We start from the raw sequence: 27,297 nt of genomic DNA, 5'->3' as shown, positions 1-27,297 counted from the left end.
AGTGTCTGGCGAAGCGGCACATGCGCGTTTCAATCGGCTTCCCGGGACGTTTCATACATGTGGCTCGGGCGGTGTTCCTTGTGGCGCCGCTTGTGCCCTGCAGACTCTGGTGTTTCCGTAGCTCGCCTCCGAGGGCGCGGCTCCGGTTGCTCCACATGTATTAGGCGCCTCAGTTTTCTCCACAAGCCCTCTCGAAAGAGGTGGCGAGAGAGGCGGCCAGGAGCCCCGTGGGGGCAGCCCGACAACCTGAAGCTGCTCGGAGGGAGCCGCGGAGCACCGTCGCAGCTTTTCCGGGGCTCTGCCGCTCCCTTGGTGGCCCAGTCGCGCTCCTGCCTAAGTTCGCACAGCAGCGGGAACAGCGCCGACCATGTGGGCGAGGAGTGCGGAGAAGCCGCCTTGCACGCTTGTCAGAGGAGGCACTTCCTCCGCGGAGGGGGAGAACACGGGAAGCAGACCTGGGCGTCTTACCTGCGAGGGGACCACGCGGCCTTTGGGCCTCTGGGGGTGGCGCTGAAGAAGAACCTGGCTGCGCAGTGGTGGGAGGCCGTGGTGGTGTTTCGAGAGCAAGTGCTGGGGGTGGAGGCCCCGGCTCGCCTCGAGTCGGGCGCTGGCGAAGGGCCGCTGGGGGAGGCCCTGCGCGTGGTGCATCCCCGCGCCCTCCGGGAGGCCTTGCAGGAGGCCGAGCCGGACGGAGAGCAGCCGCTAGCCGTCCTGCAGAAAAGGCTAGCGCAGTCTGGGATGCTTCGGGACAGCCTTCTGCACGGTAGGAAGTTAAACTCCTGGTCGTGGGAAAAGGTGTGAAACGCGGGGGTGGGGATGGGGAGGTTAGCAGGTAGATGGGGATGTGGTTTATAGGTAGATCACCAGGAATGTCTAAGGGTCGGACGCTCAATTCATAGCAGCTGTATATACCACCAATAAGCAAACTTACACAATTAAAATTCTTGTATCCGTGAATCTGTGAACAGGCTGCACTCTGTTGATCACTGCATGTCAGAAGATGTTGGAATAGATGGGTTTTTGACGCAGGTGTCTATAAAGTAAGAGACATGTAATAAAGCACGATAAGTGTAATGACTTTAGGAGACAGGAGGAAGACTGCAGCCTAGACAAACTGTCCAATAAACAAAATCTGAGTCCGAAGTGGGCGGTGGTGAAGAAAGTGTCTCAGGAAGGATCCTCCCTAGTCTTTGGGAGAGTAAAAGTGAGGGAGGGGAGAGGTACTTCGCTTTCAGACTTGCAAGATTCTGTTACTGTAACTGTACAATAAAGGCAGTGTTAGTACTCGTGGTTGGTGCTTCCTGTCTGGAGTACCTCAAAGGGCTGACCATATGTGACAAAAATGCATCACGGTGCAAATTCTGCCACAGATCCACATGAAAAAGGTGGAGCTTGCATTATAACGTCACTATGCACATTTTGTCATTTTGGCGCATTTGTGGTTGGGAACAGACATTTACAGCCATTGCCTAGTCCAGGACCCCTTCTATGTTTTTACAGCTGTATGGCTGTTGTGTTCCTGTGTGTGGTTTAAGCTTTCATTTGAAGGTATAGAGATGGGTACAGTAGTTATTCATTGAAAATGCAGATATGTTAAGTGTTTTATGCTGGTCTATGACTGTAATAAATATTTGATTTGATAAGTGTAGTTATGTCCAAGATTAGGTCCTTTTATATATAGTATAATCAAGCATTTGAATCATGAGATTTTATGAGAAGATAAACTAGTTACATCACTGCATAGCATAATTGCATATGTTCATCCTGCCTCTCTCCTGGATAAATGAAATTAATGTGCAATATTGTAATGCAACAACTGTTGATGTTTATTAATTTATGTTGATAGGTGCTTTAGAGCATTATGTTGAATGTTTGGAATTGGTGAACAAGAGACTGCCTTTTGGACTTGCTCAAATAGGAATATGTTTTCATCCAAATGACAAAAATCCCATGAGGTACAGTAATCCAGCTTCCGAAATTACTTTTTGTAGGTTTATGCCCTTTTCTAGAAGAAGAACAATTTGCTTATTTGTTGGCCTCTTCTTGGTATTCTTTAAAGAACAGGTGAAAGGACAATGGCCTCCCTAGTTTGGTACAGCTCTGCCAGAACAGCTGGACAGTGGCTTGACTACTGGTTACGTCAGCGGCTCCAGTGGTGGAGAAAGGTATTTCGTGAGGTCTTACCTATATTATATGTTAAAGTTATAAAAATATTGAATGGGTTCCTCTGAAAAAGCTGCTGTGAGGGTGAAAATAAAATGGATATTTTTACATTTAATACCTGCGGCTCATTGCCTTAAATGTTAATCTAAGGGTGACTAAATTACTTTCCATCTGAGTAATGCAGAAAACCATAAGATTTGGTCTCTATATGTAACAGTCCCAAGTTAATTTTGAATTTAAGCAGAAACTTCAAACAATTTTTAAAAACATTTTTTCACAACTACTTTAGGGAATGTTAGGGTAAGTTTTTACAATTTGTTGCAATTAGGATAGTTTTTTCTGGTATCACCAAAATTGCAGTTAGTGTCTGTCTAGTATGGCCCTGAGGTGCACAGGGTTTTCTAACCAGATTTTTCTTAATGAATATGTACTTGCTTTCCAAAGTGAAAAGCAGAGTTTTCAGCTGTGTTGAGAATTAAGATAAGTATTGATAGACTCAATTTGGGTGTACCTTACATACGCTTACTCTGTAAATCCACGCATCTTTGTATTACTTTCTTATAGTTTGCAATAAGCCCGTCCAACTTCAGCAGTAGCAGTCACAATGAAGAAGGAAGAAGAGGAAACAATCTGTATTATAATTTTCCCTGGGGGAAGGAAACAATAGAAACTCTGCGGATTCTGGGAGACAATGAACTGTTACAAATGTATCCAGGAAGAGTATCAAGATTGCATGTAAGTTTTATTAAACTCTTTGGTGCTGTTGTTAGGTTAGTTCTGTCACTTTTTTGTATCATCCCTTTGACATAGTAACACAAGCGGTATAGGTGATAATGCTGAAATGTACATTTACTGAATGCACATTTTGATATTTCTTCTTCAGGGTCGAGATGGGCGAAAGCATGTTGTTCCTCATATCCTCTCCGTGAGTGGCAATTTGGACAGTGGAGTATTAGCATATCTCTGTGATAGCATGCAAGTGGCTGAAAATGGTTTGACAAAAAAGAAAGCCCTGCAGAGAAAGGTGATTCATATCCTTAAATAATTAAATTAATGCAAATGAAAGCTGACTGTAAGATTCTTCCGTTGCATCGTGTTTAGAAATCGTATTTAATTTTTGATGGTGTGCTATCTCCTGTTTGAGACTTTTCATTTGGAGAATTAAAGATTCCATCGCCATAAATTTGAAAATATAAATGTAGTTTGCTTGCTTTCAGTGGACTGGATTTAGACCTTTTCCATAGGAAAGTTCTGATGTGCTGATAGGGAAGAAGTATGATTTTTGATCCTTCCCCACTTTCCCCATCTATGTGCGCCCCCCTCCCCGAAGTTTGAAAGCATGGAAGAAACAGTACTGGAGGCTGCAGAAGAAGCAGGAAGTCAGCAAATATCACCTTAATTTTTTCAGCAGGAGCATTCTGTGTGGAGCTCCACTGAGGGGAAAAAAGAAGCTGGCTCCAAGAACTGTCTTGCTCTGTGAATATTTGCAATGGTTATTTTTACATTATTTTATTTTTTATAAATGTTTTATTTCAGGTCCTTAAGCTTCACCCATGTTTGGCACCCATCAGAGTAGCTTTGGATGTGGGAAGGGGCCCAGCAATAGAGTTGAGGCAGGTGAGCTATCACAGGAAGATGTTTTAAATAGTTTTTATGCATCTATTTGAATGAAAGTAGCTGATTTTTTTTTAACGCACTTTTCATCTAATTCTTTTGGCTAAGCTCTAATAAAAGATAGAAGCCCTTCTCCTAGAAAAAAAATTAGCCAGAATCTACATTCAGTGCTGGGGTGTTTCCAGTAACCATGGTGTGACAATAGGGCAGATTTAATTCTACATAAATCAGAGAAAACAACTTCATGCATATATGGCTTCTCTGTGCCTATTGTTGGATGGAGGATCCTGCTGTGTAGAGAAGAAAAATCTTGATCCAACCTGTTAATATGCCTGGCACTGAAGCTGATTCCTATGCAAGTATCTTGTGCAGTCAGACTTGCACTGGAAAAGCTTTCACTCTACAGTAGGAGGAGTTGTTACAGATTATTAGACTGGTAAAAGAAAAGGCTTTCAAGCCCTTCCTCCCACCCAAAGATGACAACTGTAGGAAAACTGGATAGAGCGCCTCCATCCTGTTTTGATCTCACCCAAGAATTCACTGGGGTTATAAAGTTTGTTCTGTTAAGCCTCTGTACCTCATGCAGATTGGCAATGCTACATTTGACCATGTAGAATTTAAACTTGAGGCATCTAAAATGGAAAATAAGTATCTAAAATAAATTGAATGTAAATTTATATAAGTGAGTAAACACTGTCGATTTGTCTCTCATCAGTTGTCATTTGCAATTAGCCACTTTTAGCTAACTCCTATTTGTAACAACTGAATAATTCTGAGGATCTATGTGATGAGCATTGAGCAGGGTGATGGACTACATCATCTCTGAGGTCCCTTCCAATTTTGTGATTCTGATTTAACAGGCAGCCTATAGCTTTGATCCATTATTTTAATCTTCCAGAAGCAGGTTCTGACTGCTTCTCTAAAGCTTCTTTGCCCGTCTAACATCTTTGGGGCCTTTTCTCATATTTTTGGCTTCTTGGCTACCAGGACTCAAGTATGGGATTGCTCTTTATAATTCTGTTCAGTTATTAGTGTAGGTAAACCTATACTGAATATTAGAAGTACATCATATTATACAGATGCTATATGAGAACTGAATTGTAGGATAAAGTCTAATGAAAAACTACCCTGTGTGGCCCGATTATAATGGATGGGAGCTGAGAGCACCAAGCTTTTATTCCTAGGAATGAATGTGGATTGCTAATAAATCAAAGTAATTACCCAAAAATAGTTTAGGTCCTGAGTTTTGCAGAAAATGTAGAAAATTGAAAATAAAATATATTGGAAGAAATGAACCAATGTTAGCATAAGAGTATTTTTCCTTTTCTCTTTTACCCAGAAAGTATCTTATGAATTTAAATCTCCTTAGTGCCAAATATAAATTTTGTACTACTACAGTTTTTTTTTCATTTAATGATTCAAGAAAGTGATGGACAGTTTTCTTTCAAAGGTATGCCAAGGGTTGTTCAAGGAGTTGTTAGAAAATGGGATTTCTGTTTGGCCTGGCTATCTTGAAACCATGCAATCCTCTTTGGAGCAGCTTTATACAAAGTAAGGAGGGGAAAAAAGGTTATAATGCATAATTTAATGTTGAGAGCTAAACATTGTTGAAAAAATTAACAACATTGATAAGTTGTTAAATTTGCTCAAAGTCTCTGAACCAATTAGCCTTAAGATACCAAAAAAATGACTGCATTTATCTCTAAATTGAGTTTAATCATATTCCTTAACATACAGTTTACTGAGTTCATAGAATAAATTAACAATTTAATTGTGGTTTATTGAATCAATCATACTTGAATAAGTTCTCACCTAAGCCAGATTTAAACAAAGTACTTTATGGCTTGGAGTGAAATGTAACTCCATCTACTTTTTATTTGTCTTCTGAAAATTCAGGACTCCATTTGAAAAGTAAGCAACATTTGTTGAAGTAATTTAGAAGTAATTTAGAAGATTTAAATGGTTCATACCTACTCTCTGATTCCTAAAATATGCTTTCCTAATATACACGCCTGATATTGCTGCTGCTGTATACACTAGAGCAGAAACCCTGCGCTCTTATTCCTGTTGCAGGTATGATGAAATGGGTGTGCTCTTCACAGTCCTGATCAGTGATGCCACACTAGAGAATGGGCTGGTGCAGCTTCGAAGCAGAGACACTACTTTGAAGGAAATGATGCATATATCTAGATTAAAGGACTTCTTAATCAAATATATATCTGCAGCTAAAAATACTTGAATTTTTAAAATAAAGGCAATTTTGTATCTTCCTTTCTGAATGCTGATTCTTCCTTAGGTGTGTCTTCTACAATGTGCCTTCTCTAATATGCAGTTGTGTTTGCTGGGAGATGCTTTCTTTCCGTATGAGATGGGAAGGTAATGCAGACAAATCTTGCACATATAGAGCTAGCTCCAACAGTTCATAATATTACAGAACCGTGTCTAATATAAACAGAAATATGTTAATGTTCAGTTTCCAAGTTAAGATCTTGTTTTTTAAAAACCACACTGGTATTTCAGAGGTTCAGTATTACTTGTTTTTCTCTGTAATTCAGATTTGAATAGAAATTGGCATGGATATGTTAATAAGACATCTATCATCTGAAGAAGGACCATCCTAATGTACTTAATCAAATTGTTCTTTTTGCCCATTTTCCACAATATACATAAACGTCATTTCCAAAAGTTTGAAGGCATGCTAATATAAAAAGTTGGTGTTACGTGCCTTGGTGACCATCATATTGGTCTTATATGACTTTAATAAAAACAGAACATCAGCTTGGAGCCAAATTAGCGATGGACAATAAATAATCCTGAACTCCTGAAGAACTGAACAGAAAAGACCTGATCAGTTCTTGGCTTGACCATTCAAAAATAGTTTTGAATTTCATATATATTATATACAGTATATTTGTCATTTGTCAGCTTCTTTCTCTTAACTCTTACTATAACCCTTGTGAGTAAACTAGAATGGTTCAAAATTGTTCACCACCAAAATTTTTTGGCATGGTGGAAAATGATGAGAACCCCAGGACCACATCAATGTTAGACACTTACTCAGATGTTAGATTGCCTGCTGTGTTGTACAGATGAAGAGTGACAAGAATAATGCAGAACTAAAGAATAATTTAAAAATTCATCCTCGTTGTATAAAAGAATCACTCTTATCTACAGATGACTTCTGCATAGTTCACTGTACTGTCCTCACTGATGATCACTAGAACAGAAACAAACATTTTTATTTTAATGTATGCTCTGCATTTTAATTACATTGCTTCACACGCAAGTGACTTATAGATATCCTTACTGCATATAAGCTAGCAGTAGATCATCTACTAACTAACAACAAAGAGCTCTTGCTCAGATGTGGATTTTTTCATTGTCTTTTTAAGGGAAAAATTATATGCTCCTGTTTAGGTACGTAGCACTAGCTAATGTTATTGCAATTATTGGCTAGTTTCACCAGCCCAAATGTACACACTTGGTCATCCGTAGATAGATATAGGCATGTGCATAGACCCTCACACAGAATGCTTTTGATCCACACAAGATAAAGTTACCATTTCTGTAATCTTCTGTCTTGGTTTTAATTTTCACATTGCAATATTCATTTTCTTCAGTTACTCCATAAGCTGAATGATATGCAAGAAAGAAATCAGGTAAAATAACGAGGACAGTGAATTAAGTGACATTTCTTCAAAAGGGTTTCAAACATGAATTAAGATATGCAAAATGGTTCCGACTTGAAATGATTCAAGTTCAAAATTATTCATACTTGAAACAAGACACATGAGTTTTGGTTTGAGTATAAAACAATGCAGGCTGATTTGATGTTCAAGCATGAAATAAAATAGCTGTTTTGAATGGAAAAGTTTTCTCTGTTGTTTTGATAATAGGATTGGAAGTTGTTTTGCCTCTTTCAATTGGAGTGTTATCTTGAATTTTCCTCTGGGCTGTACAGCAGGAAGGACCTGTTATGCCCTTGCTGTTATGGACTTAGACTAACTGGAAGTGACCTGGAGATGGAGTTTTGGAGCGAAATAATAGGCATGTAAGGAAACATGGTGCTGTGAGGGAGCTGTTCTAGAGCTGACTCATCATGCCACTGCCCAACTGCCTAGAACAGTGCAGTGTACCCATGCTGTCTAGGGAATTCTGGGAGTTGAAGTCCACACACCTTAAAGTTGCCAAGTTTGAAAAACACTGGCCTAGAAGGTAAACTACTGTCTGTTTTTTTTTTCATGTGTGTGCAAAAAAAAACCCAGTTGTAATGTAAATACAAAAAGTATTGATACAGGGTTGATTTGACTGGCCTGTCTAATAAAGGATGTGTGTCTGTATCCTGTGCAGGTTCTTCTGTCTGCTTGATTGTGGAGCTTTCAGAGCACCTTTGAAGAAAAAGACTCACTGCATTTATAAAGGCATCTGAGTCTCAGCATCAATCAACACACTTAAGTTTAGCAAGCCATCAGTATAAGATCCTTTTCCCCCAAATGTCGTCTATATACAGTAGATGGCTTGCTTTGCTTTGGTTGGTTGCTTGAACGCTGGCTCTTTTGGAGTTTTTGAAAAAGCAAAAATATTAACACCAGTTGGTTGACTTATTGTGTTTTTGGTGTTTATCATTGTACTTTGTGCATTTTTATATGCCTTTTATTTGTGCAGGCATTGGAGTGCATTTAAAAATGCAAATGACTATGTTGATTGGCCTGCTAAACGTAGGCTTGTGTATGCACTCTGATCATGCTCTTCTATATTGTTGATGCAGTCAATGATGGATGTTGCTGGAAAGGTATGTTTTATATTGTTTGTAATACTTTTGTATTATGTTTTGCCACAATTTAGTTATTATGGCTGGTTCATATAATTTGCAAGGTGACAATGATTGCGGGAGAGTGCATTGTGTGAACTCAACCAATTATATTTTAGTTATAAACGAGGTTAAGCAAAAGGTTACTTTGCATGTTTTATGAACACAGCCTTTGTTTTTGACACTTTTAATCTGCTTTGAATTAGAACAAGATTATTACTGGCTGGGCTCACATAACATGCTAAGTTATGGTTTGCTTTATTCAAGGTTTGTTGAATAAGCCACAGTAGCCTGGTGCATAGATAATGCTAAACTATAAAAATGTTTTTACAGTGACAATGGCTGGGTTTGTATATCACACTGAACCAGAAACAAACAAACCACCTTTAGCAAGATCTATGCATCCATATGTCTAGAATCCATAATCTTCTTCAGGCCAAGAAAGTAAAACCACAGAAGGAATATTCCTGCCCCTTGTCTCCCTCTCACCAACTCAGAGTTTCCTGTGGTGGTATTTCTTTAATTCTCTCCCAGTTTTTTAGTTCTCAGCTGGTGGCTCCTTAGAGGGCAGTTGGAAATCTAAGAAAGAACAGCCTGGCTGGTTATCCTTTCTTCTTCCTGCTTGTATTGTCTCAAAACTAATGGTGCCCTTACTCTTCTATTCCACTTACTAATTATAGGCACCCCAACCCTAAGACAGAGTTTGCAAACTGTTGCAGAAAAACTAAAATAATGGTGCTTACCAAGATATGTAATTATTGTAAGTATAATTGTAAGAGAAATAACAGCACTATTGTATGGAAGAAGTGAAGTTCAAATATTTGAGAGTCAACTTCCTTAGTATGGAAGAATCAAACAAAAGATGGCATTGTTCAAGACCAAAGCTGTCCAATGTGATTATTTGATTTGCTAGTTGTAGAGGCAATAATTTTGTCCCTGAACCAGGAAAGCTTTTTAAGGCCAATGTGTTGAGCCTTTTACTTTATGGTACACTGCTCTGCATGTATAAGAAGAGACTTAGGCTAAATTTATAAGAGCAACTCTTTCTCTGATATTCTGTCTGGGTTTGTACAGAAGAGTGTTTCTGTTGGCTAGTCTTAATGCCACCAATGGTTTTGGAGGGCAGATATAACGATCTCCCTACAAGATTGTCTCCCCTGATCAGAAGGATCATTGTGGCTCATTGCTCAGTCTAAGAAGGGCTTAGACTGCATTTGTAAGATCTATGCTCTGTGTCCCCTGCTCTGTGACAAGTGCACTCTTACACTTGGAAGCTGGTCTTTTCTCTATAGGGGCACATTGGAGAATTTGTTGAATAACTACATGGAAGGTTCTCTTACCCACATAACTTTCATTGTCAAGTTGGTTTCCTCCTGGAAGAAAAGCATAGGCCCAAAGTTAAGCTACTGTAGCCTCTCAGCTCAATTCTTGCTTCAGTGAACATATGAGAAAGTGTCTCTGGGGTTAAAGCAATACTTCAGTCTAACATCCAGAAAGATTGAAGACTAGTCTCCCTTACTGTAAGAGTGGCATATGTAGAAGGGGATTTATCCTAGCCAGCTATTTCTCTGATATTCAGTCTGACTTGCACAAAAGAGTGTTTTTGGTAGCTAACCTTAAGGTCCTTGATGGCCCTGCAGGGCAGGTGCACAAAGATCCCCCTACAACAGGGGGATGTTTATGTCATGTAATTTTAGAGCCAAGTGATGGATCAATTCTCTCATTGCAGCTCTTCCCCTTTAGTCTTGCCTTCTGCTCTCAGCCAACTCAAATCAGCTAACAGAGTTTCACAAGCTGGGCAACTTCTGTATGTGCGGATTCCAACCTCTCCTCATATAATGTCTGAACCAGCACGGCCATTGCTAGGAATTCTGGGAGTTGAAGTCTACATATTTAGAAGTTGCCCAGGTTGTCAACAGGTGTGCTGCTGTAATTGCAAAATTTTAATTTGCTTGCCATAGGCATCCATACCTACCCACAGTGATGCCAAAATGATAAAACATACAAAACCTCTCCCTTTCATACATGTGTCACAACACATATTTTGTCACTTACCCCACTCCTGGACATCTATAGCTTTTAGATGGTTTAAATATTCCTAATTCCCTGCCATTCTCACAATTTTGTCAAGAAAAATAAGCTAGATACAAAGGAATTCTCTGGGCTGGGGAACAAGGATGGATGTTTGCAAAATACTGTAGAACAATGGATGTTCATATCTCCTCAACAGGCAGCCAGCTGCCCCTTAAGTCAAGAGAGAACTAGAAAAAAGATCAGAGGCATTGAGGAGGACCCATCTGAATGTATTTACTGATGAATGGGGGGCTAAAGTATACACATATCCAGCTTCTAAGATTCTGTTTGTTTTTCCATGTAATAGACCTGACTATGAGACTTTCTGAGAATCTAGCTTTCTTGCATACAGTGAGGACACTCAATACTACAGTTGATTTTTGGTTTTTGTTTGGCTTTGTTTACACTAAGCAAAATTTAATCCACAAAATAATATAGAAAAATGTAATGGGTGGCAAGTATCATGAAGAAGTCCATCATGATGGGTTTCATGACTTTCCTAGGAAGGTTTCAATAATAGGCTGCGGATTTTTTCAAAAATATTTGCAGTGCTATACAGTAGTTTAGCAGAACGCTGCCAAAAAGCACCAGATAAGCCTCTAATTCCATTTGTTTCAAAGCTGAAAAGATCACTGATTTACATGCTATTTCAAAAGCTCAAAATATTTCCTACTTATTATTAGCCTGCAACAATGTCAGCATATGTATTATATTTTACAGCAATGATAAAATGTTGATAGTTACCAATATCATCATATGCAGTGGAAATATTGGCTGACTTCAGTTTCCCTGCAAAAAAAGAAAAGAAAAGAATTCCAGTGGTAGAACAATAGGTTCAAGTAAAAAATGATTTCCTCTCTGTGGTAAAACTACATCCTTCTGTTGGATTACTGCAATGTGGCCTACTAGCCACTGCCCTTGAAGATCATCCAGAAGTTACAATTGATTCAGAATACAGCAGCGCAGGTAATTATGGGCATGCCATGTACAATACCATATAAGGTGCTGGTTATCACCCATAAAGCCCTATGTGGCACAAGACTGACTTATTTGTGGGACCACCTATTTCCAGCTATATTGTCCTATCCCACATGCTGTTCTAGGCTGGGCATGCTTCAAGTCCCTTCTTTAAATCAAGGTAATCTAGTTGGACCTTGGAAGCGTGCCTTTTCTGTAGCAGTACCTGTCCTTTGGAACAATCATCCATCCCCCGAAAAAAAATTTGATTGGCCCGAACTCTGATAGCCTTTCAGAAGTCCCTAAAAAACTCTCTTTTTGTCTAGCATCTGGCTCAGGATGTTATATGTGCCTGTCTTGGGAGGTGATATTATGTGTTTGATGACCACAATGTAGGTTGATTTTAATTTCTGTTTTTCTTGATTTCTTTTTTTTTAATGTTATATTAGCTGCCCAAAGTGGCTTTGATGAATTGAGTGGCCATATAAATTAAATTAAATTAAATTAAAATTAAATTAATTAAATTAGATCCTGGATTCTCAGCTTAAAGCCAAAGGTGCTCAATCTGAGTCTTCAGGGTTATATGTGATCCCACAAAGCCTTGGGTATGGTACCTGATTAAACCCCAGAGTTTAATTTCTTCCTTCTTCACATTTGTGAGAAGGAAATCCCCCTCCCCGCATGAAGTCTTTCTGCCCTGATCAAAGCAAAAGGTGAGAAACTACAATTAGAATGGGCCAAATATATAGATTAAAATGCAGCGAGAGATGCCAAGCTAATAACATTCCTTCCTAGCTGTAGTTTAGCAGATCGCTTTGATCAAATAAGGAGGGATCCTAGGAGATTACCATTTCGATCAACAAATATTAAACAAATGGAAAACCACAACTCAGCAGGGTGCCAACTACAGAGGGCTCCTTCTCAGAACGCTGGCTAAGTGCATTTTCTCAGAATTCCTGAAGGGTGGGCTTTTGTGCTCTTTCAAGGAACAATAGCAAGGTTTCTTGATATAAAGGGATTAAAGGAAAAGGCTCACTGCAGCTGCCCCTGACAGCTGACTCAACATTTGCTCTTGGAAATAAACTTCATCTCTATTTCAAGCAACTGCCTGCGCATTTTATTCCTGACTCGGAAACGAACTTGATAAGATTTCTTTTCAACACATTAATAGTTAATCCTATTAATGATATATAATTTTAATCAAATTTAAATGAAGTTAGGTGCCTATAAACAAGAGGACCTTCTCAAACACATGGTTCCCCTAATGAAGATCACTCCCTGAGGAAGCTTTTGGCCCCAGGCTAAAACATTCCTCTTCTCCCAGATGCAGTCTCTAAACTGAGATAGTGGATTTTATATACTTCCTCTGCTATTTATTAATTGTTTATGTTGTTTTTATTATTTTGTCATGTTTCTTTTTTAAAACATGTTTCAGGTAGTTCCCAGTTTTGCTAACAGAACATTGTTTACCAGGCAGATAAGTAGTTCTAAACAAAGGGTGAACTTAGAATAAGGGGGCACTCTAAGAAGTTGGATGGCCTCAAAAACTTTGGTCATGGCCCACAGAGCATTCTTAATTTGTCCCCATATTTTAATTTTTTAATAATGACAAAATAAATTATCAAAGCATGTATAATATTAAGTTATTATTATTAATATATATGATTGCTCATCTTGTTAATGAGACTCTGGGTGGCTAATAATAATTTAAAAACCAAATCAACAATAACAGCTCTGGACTTGAAGAGGAAGTGGGGGAAGAAAAACAGTTCCTCAGCCCTGAGAAAATAGAAACTGTGGAAAAGAGATTCAGAACAGTTCCACCTTGACTCTGTGGTCCTTAAAAGAGGGGAAGCAAAGGGTTTCAAGATTCTGTTAATATACTCTTCAACAATAAAACAGCATTCTTGGAATCCCTGTTTCTTGACCTGGACTACTTCAAAAGGCTGATACCAAGATAATTAAAAACAATTGCAACAACAATAAAAACCAAAGCACCTGAGGTTCAAAGAATCCCTTTCGTCTTGCAAACCAATTAGTTGACAAACAACAAATAGACCAACTGGGTTAACTGAACATCTTAGCCTCAATGCTTGTGGGAAAAGCCAGATCTTTAAAGCCTTACAGAAGGTGGCCAGGGTTGGGGATCACAGGGGTACTGTTCTATAGGGCAAGAAGACATCTCCTGGGACCCATTAAATGACACTCCTTCACGAAAGGGACCCAGGGTATACCCACTCTGTCAGATCTGGTGGGGGTGAGCAGAAACAATCAGACTTAGAAGGTCCTGCAAATAACCTGGCCCTGCGCTTTGTAGGGCTTTATAGGTGATATCCAACATCTCGAATTGGACCTGGAAACCCACTGGAAGCCAGTGCAGCTCACAAAATAGCAATATTGCATAAGCATATTCTAATTATGTGCACTACATTTAATTATAATTTAACTGAAAAGTAAAGGAAATTAAAGCTGTTAGCTTGTGAGGAGCAAGTTGCAAGTGTTATGCTCTATTTTCTAGAATTTGTAGGATACCAAACAGTTCTGACCAAAGGAATGTAATAAACCAAGCCCAGCCAATACTCACTTGTCTTACACCAAGGAAGGATCAACAGTGGAATTGCCACAACTACTGCAATCAGTAGCAGCAGGACAACCAAAGGAGGCACAATGAAAGCAACCAGATTATTCCTTTCTTCTGCTAGAAGGAGAAAAAATATTCGTATTAATGACAGGTAAGCCTGGATGAATATCTTTCATCCAGTATGATGGAATTTTAAATAAATTAAACAGCAATGCCTTGGATCCTAAAATTGATATTCCACGAATTACTACTTATTAGTCCATGGACAGCAGCAATTTCCTCCTCTGTTTGAAGACTTTCCCCTCCTTGTTACTCCCAAGTGGATGCTCAATTCTCAGGAGCAAGATTTGGAGAGATACAGGATGCAGAGAAATAGGAACAGAATATCCAGCAAAATTTCAGCCATCTAGCCAACTAAGAGACAGCAAATTCCTAAACCTAAGCAAAACTCTGCTGTATTCATAAAAGGATCAAAATCAGTGGCTGGGCAGATATAGCATACTAAGTCTTGACCTGTTTTAATAGTATGCCGTCAATCAAGATTTAGAACCACACCGTCTCAGTTTGGACCCCATTAAGCTGAAGGTAAACAAAACACATGATGGCTTAGTACAGAAGATTTCAAATGTTGTGATACTATGACCCTTTAACATTATAAAGAATTTGTGCAACCCCCATAAATAAATCAAATTATTTCACTTGGATTAGAGTCAGACAAAAAATAAATATACCAGTGACTTGTAATGATTCAGTGTTAATCTAGAAAATAAAATAAATGGTGGAGCATTGCAACTTTATAAAATGAATATTTCATTGGATTTTTTAAAAATCCAGTTTAAAGCCTATGTTTAATGGGAAGGAGGAGCTTGGGTTTTTGTTTTGTTTTGTTTTTTCTGGCATTTACAGCCAAAGACAAAACACTGTTTGTGCAATGTAGAATTATTTTTTCTAATAAAAAAAAGTGAGAACTCCACTAATACATTCTCTATTGTTTGTAAGAGTCACTGAGAGAAAAGACAAATACAGGCAGAGACTGACTTCAGTATTAACTTTTTGATGACTGGGAAACCTGATTGGTTTGGTTACTATTCTCCCCTCAGTTCTTTATTGTGTGTTATTATTTTCACTCAGTAAAGTCAAGGAAAAAAAGTAGAAATGGATATTTCCTTTGTCTAGGCTGCTATGAGCACCTGACAAAACACTGTCCTCCCCATTTGGAATATGGTTTCTAAGACTAACACAGAAACCAACAACAATCATTAATGTTCATTGTAAAACATAAATATTTAAACTGTAGTTAGCAATTGGGGGCACAAATGGATGGGACAGGGAGGATTTGTCACTAGAAAGTTTTCTCGCTATGCTTTTCTTTAAATCTATATTCAGTAGTTTCTCATATTTTTATATGATATATATTATATGTTATACTGTTCCTTATTCTTTTTCTTGCTTTGTTCCATATTCTATTTTAATAATAAAATATGTATTAAAAAAATAAAAAGAACACTATCCTCCCTTCAAAGATATGCAAAATCTAATTTCCTGCTGTCTAGGAATGGAGAATCTGAAATGTTCTAGAGGTTGTTGAATTACAGTTTCAGCATCCTTCTTCACTGGACAGTCCTTCATCTGCTCCAGAGTCTCTTCACTTGGCTAGCAGATACTCCCAGTAACGTTATGTCTCATTCCCAGTACCTTTTCCTGCTCTTTAGCTTTGAATGGTTATGGAGCAAATGTAGTCTAGAGCCCTGATGTAGCTATACTTACAGAGATAGTAATCAGGCAGAATTAGGAAGGGCTACAAATTGCCCCATTTCTTTGGCAATAAATAACATGAGCACAAAAGAAAGTCCACTGCCTCAAACAAACACACACCAAAAAAGCGATCCCTAAAAATCCACTTGTGATCTTAATCAGGTCTTTCTACTGGAAAAGATGCATACCTCTTAATGTAAAGTTGAAACCTCGGCTATATGCTGGCTCAATTTTGCCCTCAGCTTTGCACTTATATTGACCCAGTTCACTGCTAGAATTGATTGTGAAGTTAAATATAACTTTTTCTTCCCTCCTGTTCTGTGTTGCAGGACGTAGTGCTCTCATTTTGTTTAAAAATAAGGTGTAGTTAATCGGCAGGCAGTCTGTCTCCCAGTAGCACTCCAGTGTCACGTTTCCTCCAATGGTGGTTTCTGGTGTGGGACTGTAGATTTTGAGACCCTTCACAAACTTTGAGCAAGAAGTAACATTCTGGGACAATTCTGTAATAAAAATTGATTATCAAATTTCAATATGTGTTAGAAGTGTGATTTCAGTAGCACTGAGTCTTCAGCAACTCATCAAGTTCACTCAAGATGGTGACAGAGTGACAGCTCTGTAAAGAGTTCCTGATTTTTTACTTATTTTACTTCTTTTATCTAGTTTTAATCAAGTAGTTTTAGTACTTTTTTTGGTGTTATTCAATTCTTTATCTCCCTTATATTTTTGTTTTTCTTATTTTTAATTCTTTTAAATAGTAATTAGAATTAATATTTGCTGGGATCCTAGAGTTTTGTGCACAAACGCTAAAATTAACTGAGGATGTGAAATTATAAAGCAGGAACAAAAAAGAATCTGAAAGGAAAGCTCAAAGGGAAGAACAAGGCTGAGATTCAGCAGAGTGGAAATCCCAAACAAGATAAGGCTGCAATGACTTCTGGGCAACCAAAGATAAAGGACTTGTTCCAGCGTAAGGACTCTGCATGTAAGCCTCCCTCTCCTCTTGTAACCTCCCTTAATAATTCTTACCCCTTGTTAGACTGGGAGGTGGATGATTGCCCTTCCTCTGAAGATGAGGCTCTAATAGGAAATAGAAGGGAGGATGCTGTTTATGTAAGTTAAATGGAGACCTGGATTTGGTTGCTAAGAATTGCCTTCTAACAGCCCAAACAGTCAGTGCTATATTTGATCAGCTCCTGGATGCCAATAAAAAAATAGATGAATTAAAGACTTTAATGGAAAACTATCTTTCCAAATCAGTTATGGAACCAAATAACTCATATGTTTCAAAACTTACCTCTAATCCAAGGACTGTACAACAATTTCCAGTTAAAGAAGCCACTGAGGAAAAACTAATTTTGCAGAGACACAGGAGCCCGCTTCAAGTTGCTGATACTCCTTTAAATGAGGGCAGGTGGCACAATGGACAAGCAATATTATACTCCCTTTCACAACTTCTTCCTTGTAAAGTATACTCTAATGAGCTTACAGAAATTTCCTGTTTTCATAGCAGGCATGGATCTAAAAGGATAATGCTAACTTTCAGGCGGTTTATTTTTTCCTCAATGCTATTCAAACTCAAGAACTTTTTAAGGCGGTTTTACATTCTGCCAAAATGTATTTTTCACAGCATGTATTTTAGTATCCAGCCCTTACTAAATTCTGGGAGGAGGGCTCAAGCTCTAGAGCACCTCATCACAACCATCCACTATCTGTAAAACGGAGAACTCCTTCAACATCAAGGTCAGGACAGGATAAACACAGGGAAAGAAATGCCCTAGATTTAATCAAAAGAAAGATACAGGCTTCAGATGACTTTTTGGAAGATGAGGAAGATTTAACTCAGTTATTTGCCATTCTCTCCTCAGAGGAGCAACAATTGATCTTAGGCAAGATTGAAACAGTTAAATCTGTGCTGCATTCAGCCACTGCTGCAGCTGAGAGTCTTAACATCTTACTGCCTTCCAGTTGCTGCTCTGTGGAAATGCTGCTAAGCCCAGCTTCTGAGGGTCATTTATCCCCAATAAATAAAAACGGTATTCCAGTCCAAAGCATACTATACAAAAGAAAAGAACATTCAGCTGGTCTATGTAGCACAAACCTCACATAACTACTTGGAGTATAGCTCTGTAGCTGATGATTTATTACAACTGGCCTCCAAGGATCAGCCTGAACAATCTACAGAAACATTTCCATCTGCTGTCCCCAGTGTTGACCTTAACCCTGACCCCATTCCCCAGGTGGATGCTCCACCCATACCTTGCCATTCATTATTGCAAGTCAGCTATATCTGCAGGACCCTGAATCTGGACAGCTTTCTGTTATCAGTCCTCAATTTGATCCAATTTGCCCTCAAGCCCAGCAATTAGAAAATGAGAGGAGTGGACTGAGTTCATTACCACTATCAGTAGCTGCTGAGCCTTCTGAACACTGATTCTTATGATAAAGAAGAACAGCAGTTACAATTTAGAGAAAGTTGAATTTTATAATAACTGTGCATATACAGAAAGCATGGATAATATTGTTCCAACTCCAGAAACAAACTGTCTGACTCTTCATCTTCTACTCAACCATCCCATCCTGAACAAGTTGCCTTGGAGAGACCTCTACAAATTGTAAGTTGGAATGTACAGTAACTGACTGGAAAGAATCTGTTGATAGTGATTTGGTGAGATTCCTTTCTGAATTTGAGATAAGAGCTTTACAAGAAACCTGGTTAGCAGGAGAGGATGACCCAGTACAACTCTCTGGTTTTCAATGCTGGTATACCTCTGCCTAAAAATTAAAGTATAAAGGGCAAGCCTCAGGGGTCTTATACATTCTTATTAAGCAAGGACTAACTGCAATGGCAGGGTGAGAAATTATATAACGGGGATAATCTGCCTCATATACTTTCCATGAAATTCAGATATAAAGATCTTGAGCTTGTATTGGTAGAAGTTTATATTCCACCAAATACATCTTCTTATTACAACTCTGACTATTGGATATGTTTAGATACAATATGGGAAGAAATAATTACTTTGCATACCCAAACCATTATTATTTTACTTGGTGATTTTAATGGTAAACTAGGCCAATCTCTTTATGATTTTGCTCAATACAGTGGACTCCCAAATGAATTTTTTAGTAATCATCGACATTGGTATTCAAGAGATAACAAAAGTAATACTGCTGGTCTATACTTAGTTTCAGATTTTTAAATGTAATCTTCAAATTCTGGGAGGTAAGGATAATAATTATGTATACCTATACACCTTCCCCTCAAGCCACTGTATCAAAAAGTAAAGTCGACCTCTTCTCAGAGGTCGTTGTTTATCTAAGAGGAGAAAGTGATCATCAGCCAGTGAATATGAAATTCCTAGATCCTTCAGACTAAAGATCATATAACATGGCTGATAGGGGGGTTATAGCTAACTCAGAGGTGAGTCAGAATAAAAGGTTAAGAAGTAGATAGCCTCAAGTCAAAGAATGCTATCGGTTGAGCCTTAACAGTCTGGTCACCCACAGCTGACTGGTAGTCAGTCTCCAATGCATTCACAGCTTTGTGCCACATGTTGAAGAAACGCCTGCTAACCACATCCTGCTGTAAAAGTTTCCCCATAGATATAGTAGATCTCCCTGGTTTGACAATGAATGTCATTTGACAACAAGGAAATTGAAGGCAACTATGAGACTTGTTTAGAGGCATTCCTCCATACTAATATAAGCTAGGATGCAGTCTCCAAGAAGAGAATATAAGAAACTCATTAAATCAAAGAAATAGAGGTCATGCTGCTTCAAATTGGTCAGGACTTGAGCTGTCAGCAAAAAGTCATAATTCGGCTATATTTTGGCACTCTGTAGCTGGAATCCTGAAAGAATGGAGATTTGCATTCAATATACCAATCTCTGCTGAGGTTTGGGAAAACTATTACCATCACTTGTTCGCCCTTCCAGAACCTGTTGAGAAACCGTTACTAAATAGCAATTTGCCACCTACTAAAGCTATACCCCTCTGGCCACCAGTATTAGAAAATGAGATTAAATCTATAATAAAAGTCCTGAAGAGCAACGAAGTCCCTGGTAAGGACCTTCTCCTGGCCGAGCTATTCAAAAAAAATACCCTGACATGTGGGCCCCTCTCTTGGCAGGCTTATTCATACATATAAATAATACCTGCCAATTGTAGTTCCTCTGTACAAAAAAGAATAAAAAGGATCCTAGCAATTACAGGCCCATCAGTCTAATAGATATTGTGGCTAAAATATATGCCAGGATCCTCTTGAGTAGAGTTGAGAGTTGGGTACCTGAAAAGTGGATTCTTGCAAAAGAACAAGCTGGCTTTAGAAAGAGTTGATCCATTACTGACAATTGCTTTGTCTTGAACCACCTAATTACTAAATATGTTAGTAAGGGGAGACAACTGTTTGCTGCTTTTATAGACCTTAGTACAGTGCTTGACATAGTAAACAGAGAAATTTTATGGAGGAAATTGACTGTCCTCATTATGGAACCCAGGCTGCTTGCAATGATCAAAGCTCTGTTCACAAATACTAGCCTGAGAGTGGATTTGGGGTTAATGGAGCCATGACAAGCAGGACTGATACTCACAAAGAAGTAAGACAAGGGTGCATACTTGCACCACTGCTATTTAGTCTATATATTAATGACTTACCAGGACTGATGAAGGATCTTGAAGTATAGTACACGTGCCTAAGACAGTCAACACACATTGCAACTCCTTGCCATACACTGATGATATGACTTTACTATCATATTTGCAAGTTGAGTTGCATGGGTTGTTAAGAAGACTTGGCTCCTATTATCATAATAATTCTCTGATTATTAATAAATCAAAGTAAAAATCATGGGTTTTGGAAGACAACATCAGAGCCATAGATGGCTATTAGGTGGTGATCAATAGAGCAAGTCCACACCTTTCTTTATTTAGGAATAGTCTTCTCTGAGTCATGGAGAAAGCACGAGAGTTCCAGAAAAATATCTACTTCTGCTTCATTGACTATGCAAAAGCCTTCGATTGTGTGGATCACAATGAACTGTGGCAAATTCTTAAAGAGATGGGAGTACCAGACCACCTTACCTGTCTCCTGAGAAATCTGTATGCGGGCCAAGAAGCAACAGTTAGAACCGGTCATGGAACAACCGATTGGTTCAAAATAGGGAAAGGTGTACGACAAGGCTGTATACTGTCACCCTGCTTATTTAATCTATATGCAGAGTACATCATGAGAAATGCCAGGCTGGAAGAATCACAAGCCGGAATTAAGATTGCAGAGAGAATCATCAACAACCTCAGATATGCAGACGATACCACCCTAATGGCAGAAAGTGAAGAAGAACTAAAGAGCCTCTTGATGAGGGTGAAAGAGGAGAGTGCAAAAGCTGGCTTGAAACTCAACATTAAAAAAACTAAGATCATGGCATCTGGACCCATCAATTCCTGGCAAATAGAAGGGGTAGAAATGGAAGCAGTAACAGACTTCATTTATTTGGCCTCCAAGATCACCGCAGACGGAGACTGCAGCCATGAAATTAAAAGACGCTTGCTCCTTGGGAGGAAAGCTATGGCAAGCCTAGATAGCATATTAAAAAGCAGAGACGTCACCTTGCCGACAAAGATCCGCATAGTCAAAGCTATGGTTTTTCCAGTAGTAATGTATGGCTGTGAGAGCTGGACCATAAAGAAGGCTGAGCGCCGAAGAATTGTTGCCTTTGAACTGTGGTGCTGGAGAAGACTCTTAAGAGTCCCCTGGACTGCTAGGAGGTCCAACCAGTCAATCTTAAAGGAAATCAACCCTGATTGCTCATTGGAAGGATTGATAATGAAGCTCAAGCTCAGATACTTTGGTCACCTAATGCGAAGAGAAGACTCTTTGGAAAAGACCCTGATGCTGGGAAAGATTGAAGGCAAAAGGAGAAGAGGACGGCAGAGGATGAGATGGTTAGATAGCATCACTGAAGCAATGAGCATGAAACTGAGCAAACTCAGGGAGGCAGTGAAGGACAGGAAGGCCTGGCGCAATATGGTTCATGGGGTCACGAAGAGTCAGACACGACTTAACGACTAAACAACAACTTCTCTGAGACTGGATCTTGGTTCCTTCATCATCAGAGTGAGGGCACTTACAAATTCATTGTTAAAATTAATAAATCACCATTATCCAGGTTCCTTAGCCCCAATTATTTGTTGGGGTTGTGAAATGTTAGTTCAAAAACCATGAGGAGGAGAAAGGATTCATTCCTAGCTCATGGAGAACCATGAGGAGAAGAGAGAAAAAAATGAGGGAAATGGGGAAAAAAAGGCGGGCTCCCAGCCCCGCCCACACAAAGCAGCAAAGCTAGGCCGCAGTGGAGCCGCCCCTCCCTTTGTGCTCATGTGAGACAGGCTTGGTTAAAACCCCACATTTTCCAACATTATTAAGGGATACAAAGCCAGGTTTATCCCTACGCTCTTATATGGAGCTGAAGTTTGGGGCTTAAGACATGTACCATTACTAGAGCAATCACAATCACAGCATCTAAGAAGTATTTGGGGTGTGGAAAAAAGCACACCCCAAAAACTACAACTCAATTGCTGTAGTTAGAGCTGAATTGGGAATTTATACAATCTGTTCTTTGCCTAAAATCAGGGCATACAATTTTTGGTACAAAATCAGTGCTATGGAAATTGACCGACTCCCAAAATTGTGTACAGACTAAATCTCAACTAGAGACCTTTTGGATTGCACAACCAGCAAATTATATCAGGAGCTGTAGTCTCCCTGTTTCTTTCCAACTGTCTCTGGAAAACAAGTTAAAAAGATTGCTGCACAAGGAATTTTGGATATAGAAGCTCAGAGTTATAGCTGCTGTCAGTAAGGTCGGCACGTTGAATGGATGAGCCACTATAAATTCACCTTCTGAATTGCCAAATATTTAAACACAGAAATGCCCAAGCATCTTAGGGGGGTATTTACTTGAGTGAGATTTAAGCAGCTGGACACAACGGTTAAATATGGAAGGTTTAACTAAGTGCCTTGCAATGAATGTACTTGTATTTGCAGAGCCCCAGAGGTAGAGGACATAGCTTATATATTATTTGAATGTCAACTGTATAAGAAAGAGAGAGATCAATATCTTGGACCACACATTAGACGAATGGCCTATTGGGACCCTTACATTAAACAACATATTTCATGTGTGGTTAGGACTCAGAAATTACATATAATACAGACCTTTATCAGAACAAAGCAGTACAGTTGAGAACTGCATATGTGGATCTGATTTGAGCAAGTTGTAGGGGTGACACAGAAATATGATTTGCATTTTTTTTTAGTTCTGCCTTTTAACCTATTTTGTAACACATAGTCTTTTATTGTTCTGTATTTTATATTTTGTATTCTGATATGGCCTAATGGCTAATCAATAAAGCATTATCATCTAGTCTAGAGCCCTGATATAGCTATACTTACAGAGATAGTAATCAGGCAGAATTAGGAAGGGCTACAAACTGCCCCATTTCTTGGGAATAAATATCATGAGCACAAAAGAAGGTCCACTAGCCTAAAACAAACAAACAAACACCAAAAAAGCGATCCCTAAAAATCCACTTGTGATCTTAATCAGGTCTTTCTACTGGAAAAGATGCATACCTCTTAATGTAAAGTTGAAACCTTGGCTATATGCTGGCTCAATTTTGCCCTCAGCTTTGCACTTATATTGACCCAGTTCACTGCTAGAATTGACTGTGAAGTTAAATATAACTTTTTCTTCCCTCCTGTTCTGTGTTGCAGGACGTAGTGCTCTCATTTTGTTTAAAAATAAGGTGTAGTTAATCGGCAGGCAGTCTGTCTCCCAGTAGCACTCCAGTGTCACGTTTCCTCCAATGGTGGTTTCTGGTGTGGGACTGTAGATTTTGAGACCCTTCATAAACTTTGAGCAAGAAGTAACATTCTGGGACAATTCTGTAATAAAAATTGAACACTGATGATCAAATTTCAATATGTGTTAGAAGTGTGACTTCAGTAGCACTGAGTCTTCAGCACCTTCTCACAAGGTCCTGGCTACAAACAAATGTGGGGTATAAATTGAGAGAGACAAATTTCCTCCCTGCCCTATTTATATCTCAATGTGTCTGCTGTTTGTCTGAGATTGCTAATTTTAGATTGCTTCCTTTCTGCCTTTTTCTTCCGAACCCACCTTCTGCCTGAGTCTCCACCTCATAGGATGTAGTAAGGTAGGAGCTCGGATTTGCTCTTCTCCTCTCATGGAAATCCTCTAAGAAACCTTTCTGTGAACAGTACAAAAACCTTGTTTCATTAGTGTTACTGCTACTACTTTACATTAGCTGAGCTTAGGCCAATGAACTTTTCTGCAGCTTCTGGATAAAGAAACAAACACAATCCATATAGAAACAAATCCATCGTCCAGGGATAAACAACAATAATAAAAGTCACTGGGAAAAATATTTAAATACCTTTTGTTTTGCTGCCAAATGAGTTTTGTTGAATTGCTTTCATTTCTGAACTATCTCTGGAGGCAGATCTTTCTGCATTCCATTCCAGATATTCCAGTTCCCCAAATAAATGCAGAATATGGACCTGTATTGGAAATCTTAAAAGTACAGCTGGATTTCTGTACTGGATGGAAAGGGAAGTCCACATGATAAGCAGCTTCAATTTCCAGCTGTATTCTAACTGCTATAAAAAAAAATCTCACATAACATTTTTCCATAAAGACTACTGAAGATGGATGTTGCTCATTGTTGTAAGGAATTTTTAAATTATTTCTCAGAAGCAGTCCCTGTAAACAAAAGTTCATCTTGAGCATCACTAACACTTTTAACTCTGACATTTTCTGATCTAGAGAATTAAATTACTTTAGGAGCTTTGCTTCTCTTCATCCACTGCTGTTTTTATCTGCATAAATTCCATTGCTCTCAAAGACTGTAAATCATGAGCAACAGCAACTAGAAAAATAAACTCCACTTCTTTCTGTGGGTAGTTCCTCTTTTTGGTCAGAAAAACATTCAGCTTTTAGCTATTCTTCAACACCAGCTTCAGCTTTGAGAAGCTTTCTCCATCAGAGGCAATAGATGGTTTGTGTGATTCCTGCTTTCTGTTTTTTTTTTGTTTTGTTTTTTGACACTGGATGTATATGTTATCACCACAGAGCAGTGAAATAAGTGAAGGAAGATAAAAGGAATTTTCCATGGAGCAAGTAAGCAACAGAGTGCTCCAACAATGAACAGATAGCCTCTTAAACTGTTGGAGGCCTGAGATGTAGATCAGAGAGAGTCTCCATACCAAACTGGAAATCTGAGATTTCCAAAGTCTGAACAGTGGCCCAAAGCTCTCTTCCCCATCATTGCCCCCAGTCTCATTTTTCAAACAGCTGGCATGCTGATGTGTGTCGGCATAATTTCCATTCAAGCTCCTGCCACTAGAGTTAAAAATTTTACCTTCTAGAAAGACATTGAGTTGTATATTTTTGACAGTCTTCTTAAAATCCATCATCACCCCACCAGAAGCATTTATTCTGTACTGAACAACATTTCCACCCTGTAGGCACCTTGAGTTCTGTTTAGACTTTAGTTGTCACTTAATGGTAGCTGTCTCAGGAGAGCCTTGTATCAATTTTCACAACATGTCATCATAACTATTTATTGTATACTGGATACCAAAAGGGAGTAATTGAACATATGTATTCTGATCAAAGTTTTGCTATTATCATAATATATAGATACAGATATTATAATCTTGACACAATAGGTGGGTTCACACATCATGCTAAGCCATAGATTGTTAACCATGGCTTGTTGAGAGTTACTGCTGATAGGTGATTTACAAATGTAATACTGTAAATAAATAATACAAGGACATAACTCTTAAATTAGTCAAATTGGTTGGAATGGCAGTTGCTGACTTTTGCTGTTGCTCCCCTCTTGGCAACAGTAGCAGGCTGAATCTCCATATAATCATTTATATTCTTGTCCTTTGTGAATTTTCTCAACTTTGAATGACATCTAACAGCATGACCATCCATAGGCAATACTGGGTGGATTTGAAGCAAGGAAAGAGAGATAACAGTCTCCACTCCAATTTAGAGAAGTGAAATCAGTTTGCAGGAGTGATTCAGAGTATAAATTCCAAATACAAGGAATTAAAATGTTATAATAAATGTATATATTTTTTTGCAGTCTGAGCAAGGGAAACACAGAAAATCTTCAACCATTTGGCTTTCATAACATACAATCAGATTTCCAAAGCGAGTAACACACAATTAAAACTTTCCATAAGTTAAATTTTTCTTTAAGATTTGATATATATATTAAATTATGTTTGAACAGATGGTTCTGCATCCTCAGCACAGATGCTTTAGCACACATCACAACAAAGATTATGAAATGATGGCCTAAATGAAAAAACAATATTAGATGAATAGTAGAAAATATTAATATAGCCTATATTATATGTAGTTCTATAATTTCAAGGAGAAACTTACCATTTTTAGCTCTGTTGCCGTCATCATCACCACCACCCTTCATATTTTGCACCCCTGAATGAACTGAAATTAAAAAATAATACTGAGTGACATTAAGTAAATTGAAACCTTCTGAAGAGAAGTATTGTTAAAAACAAATCCTTACAGAACATTAACAGGAGATATAGACATCTTAGGCTTTTGGTCATCTTAAAACAAGAATGGAGAAGCTGTTTCCTGCTTTGTGCAGAGCTGTGGTTTTGCCAATAAAGCATCGTCTGAAGAGGAAGCTTGTGCAATAAATGGGTGGAAATCAGCGGAATGAAAAGTTACAAATGTTTGCTAAAAAAGTGTGATGATTCTTCTCCATACTGGTTTCTGTTTCTGCTTAATCTAAGCTATTTTCAGATAAAAACCATTATCTAGTAATTGGAAAGCAAGCTCAGAGTGGATTCATGTCATCATTGCAAATCCAACATTGAGAAAGTCCCCAGGAAACTCATTACATCTCCTAAAACTGTTTGCATGCCTGGAGGAAAAAAAGGCAAGCTGAAAAGTGAAAGTGACACATCTGTCTGGAAGAAAAAGAACTGAGAAGGGAAGTGAAAGAAATAGATTCCATAAGTAAAACAGGGAAGATGGGGACTGAAGCCAAAGGTCCAATTGTAGTAATCATGTTTATTTAATTGTAATCCCACCTTTATTTTTAGTCATCTCAAGGCAGTATCCACACCTAATGCTCCTGTATCCTATTTTCGTACAACAACAACCCTGTGAGGTGGGTTGGGCTGAGAGACATTGACTGGCCCAAAGTCACCCACCGGCTTTCATATCTATGGCAGGACTAGAACTCACAGTTTCCTGGTTTTGAGGCCAACACCTC

The 27,297-nt window shown here is 38.7% G+C and overlaps 2 protein-coding genes across 7 annotated transcripts; one reads left to right on the top strand and one right to left on the bottom strand.

The window, feature by feature from the left end:
• The first annotated feature begins 2 nt into the window (after positions 1-2).
• On the top strand, positions 3-6,030 carry POLG2 (DNA polymerase gamma 2, accessory subunit). Its single transcript, XM_007431346.3, has 8 exons — positions 3-763; positions 1,847-1,955; positions 2,060-2,165; positions 2,728-2,898; positions 3,047-3,187; positions 3,700-3,780; positions 5,228-5,328; positions 5,851-6,030. Exons 1-8 carry the CDS (start codon positions 58-60, stop codon positions 6,014-6,016), a joined length of 1,581 nt encoding a protein of 526 aa, XP_007431408.1. The 5' UTR covers positions 3-57; the 3' UTR covers positions 6,017-6,030.
• MILR1 (mast cell immunoglobulin like receptor 1) lies at positions 6,024-26,926 on the bottom strand. 6 transcript variants are annotated; one of them, XR_015795724.1, is made up of 10 exons: positions 26,581-26,926; positions 26,436-26,498; positions 23,585-23,896; positions 16,142-16,453; positions 14,202-14,315; positions 11,405-11,449; positions 9,928-9,960; positions 7,338-7,409; positions 6,835-6,994; positions 6,024-6,219 (listed from the first exon to the last, which is right to left on the bottom strand). XR_015795724.1 is itself a non-coding variant. In XM_088138266.1 (9 exons), the coding sequence occupies exons 1-9, from the start codon at positions 26,687-26,689 to the stop codon at positions 6,942-6,944; spliced, it is 1,113 nt and encodes a 370-aa protein (XP_087994392.1). In that variant the 5' UTR covers positions 26,690-26,926; the 3' UTR covers positions 6,024-6,941. The 6 variants fall into 6 exon arrangements, 3 of the variants coding, with proteins under 3 accessions (XP_087994392.1, XP_087994390.1, XP_087994391.1); XR_015795725.1 differs by having other exon boundaries at positions 6,024-6,994; positions 7,338-9,166; XM_088138266.1 differs by having other exon boundaries at positions 6,024-6,994.
• Positions 26,927-27,297: the final 371 nt, after the last annotated feature.

The sequence above is a fragment of the Python bivittatus genome, unplaced genomic scaffold, assembly GCF_059951505.1.
Source record: "Python bivittatus isolate LINGU-HERP-01145 unplaced genomic scaffold, Pbiv_v1 ctg000220_np1212, whole genome shotgun sequence".
NCBI lineage: Eukaryota > Metazoa > Chordata > Lepidosauria > Squamata > Pythonidae > Python > Python bivittatus.
The sequence above is the reverse complement of the archived record's forward strand: the minus strand, read 5'-3'. Positions and strand labels throughout refer to the sequence as shown.

Bases quoted from the DNA above. Each gene is read 5' to 3' on its own strand.
- POLG2 (XM_007431346.3), top strand. From the start codon at position 58: ATGTGGCTCGGGCGGTGTTCCTTGTGGCGCCGCTTGTGCCCTGCAGAC. The intron at 1,956-2,059 runs GTACAGTAATCC...TATTCTTTAAAG, and splicing joins AATGACAAAAATCCCATGAG to AACAGGTGAAAGGACAATGG. The intron at 2,166-2,727 runs GTATTTCGTGAG...ACTTTCTTATAG, and splicing joins GGCTCCAGTGGTGGAGAAAG to TTTGCAATAAGCCCGTCCAA.
- MILR1 (XM_088138264.1), bottom strand. From the start codon at position 26,689: ATGCTTTATTGGCAAAACCACAGCTCTGCACAAAGCAGGAAACAGCTT. The intron at 26,499-26,580 runs GTAAGGATTTGT...TTTTAATTTCAG, and splicing joins ATATCTCCTGTTAATGTTCT to TTCATTCAGGGGTGCAAAAT. The intron at 14,316-16,141 runs GTATGCATCTTT...TTCTCCTTCTAG, and splicing joins TTTCAACTTTACATTAAGAG to CAGAAGAAAGGAATAATCTG.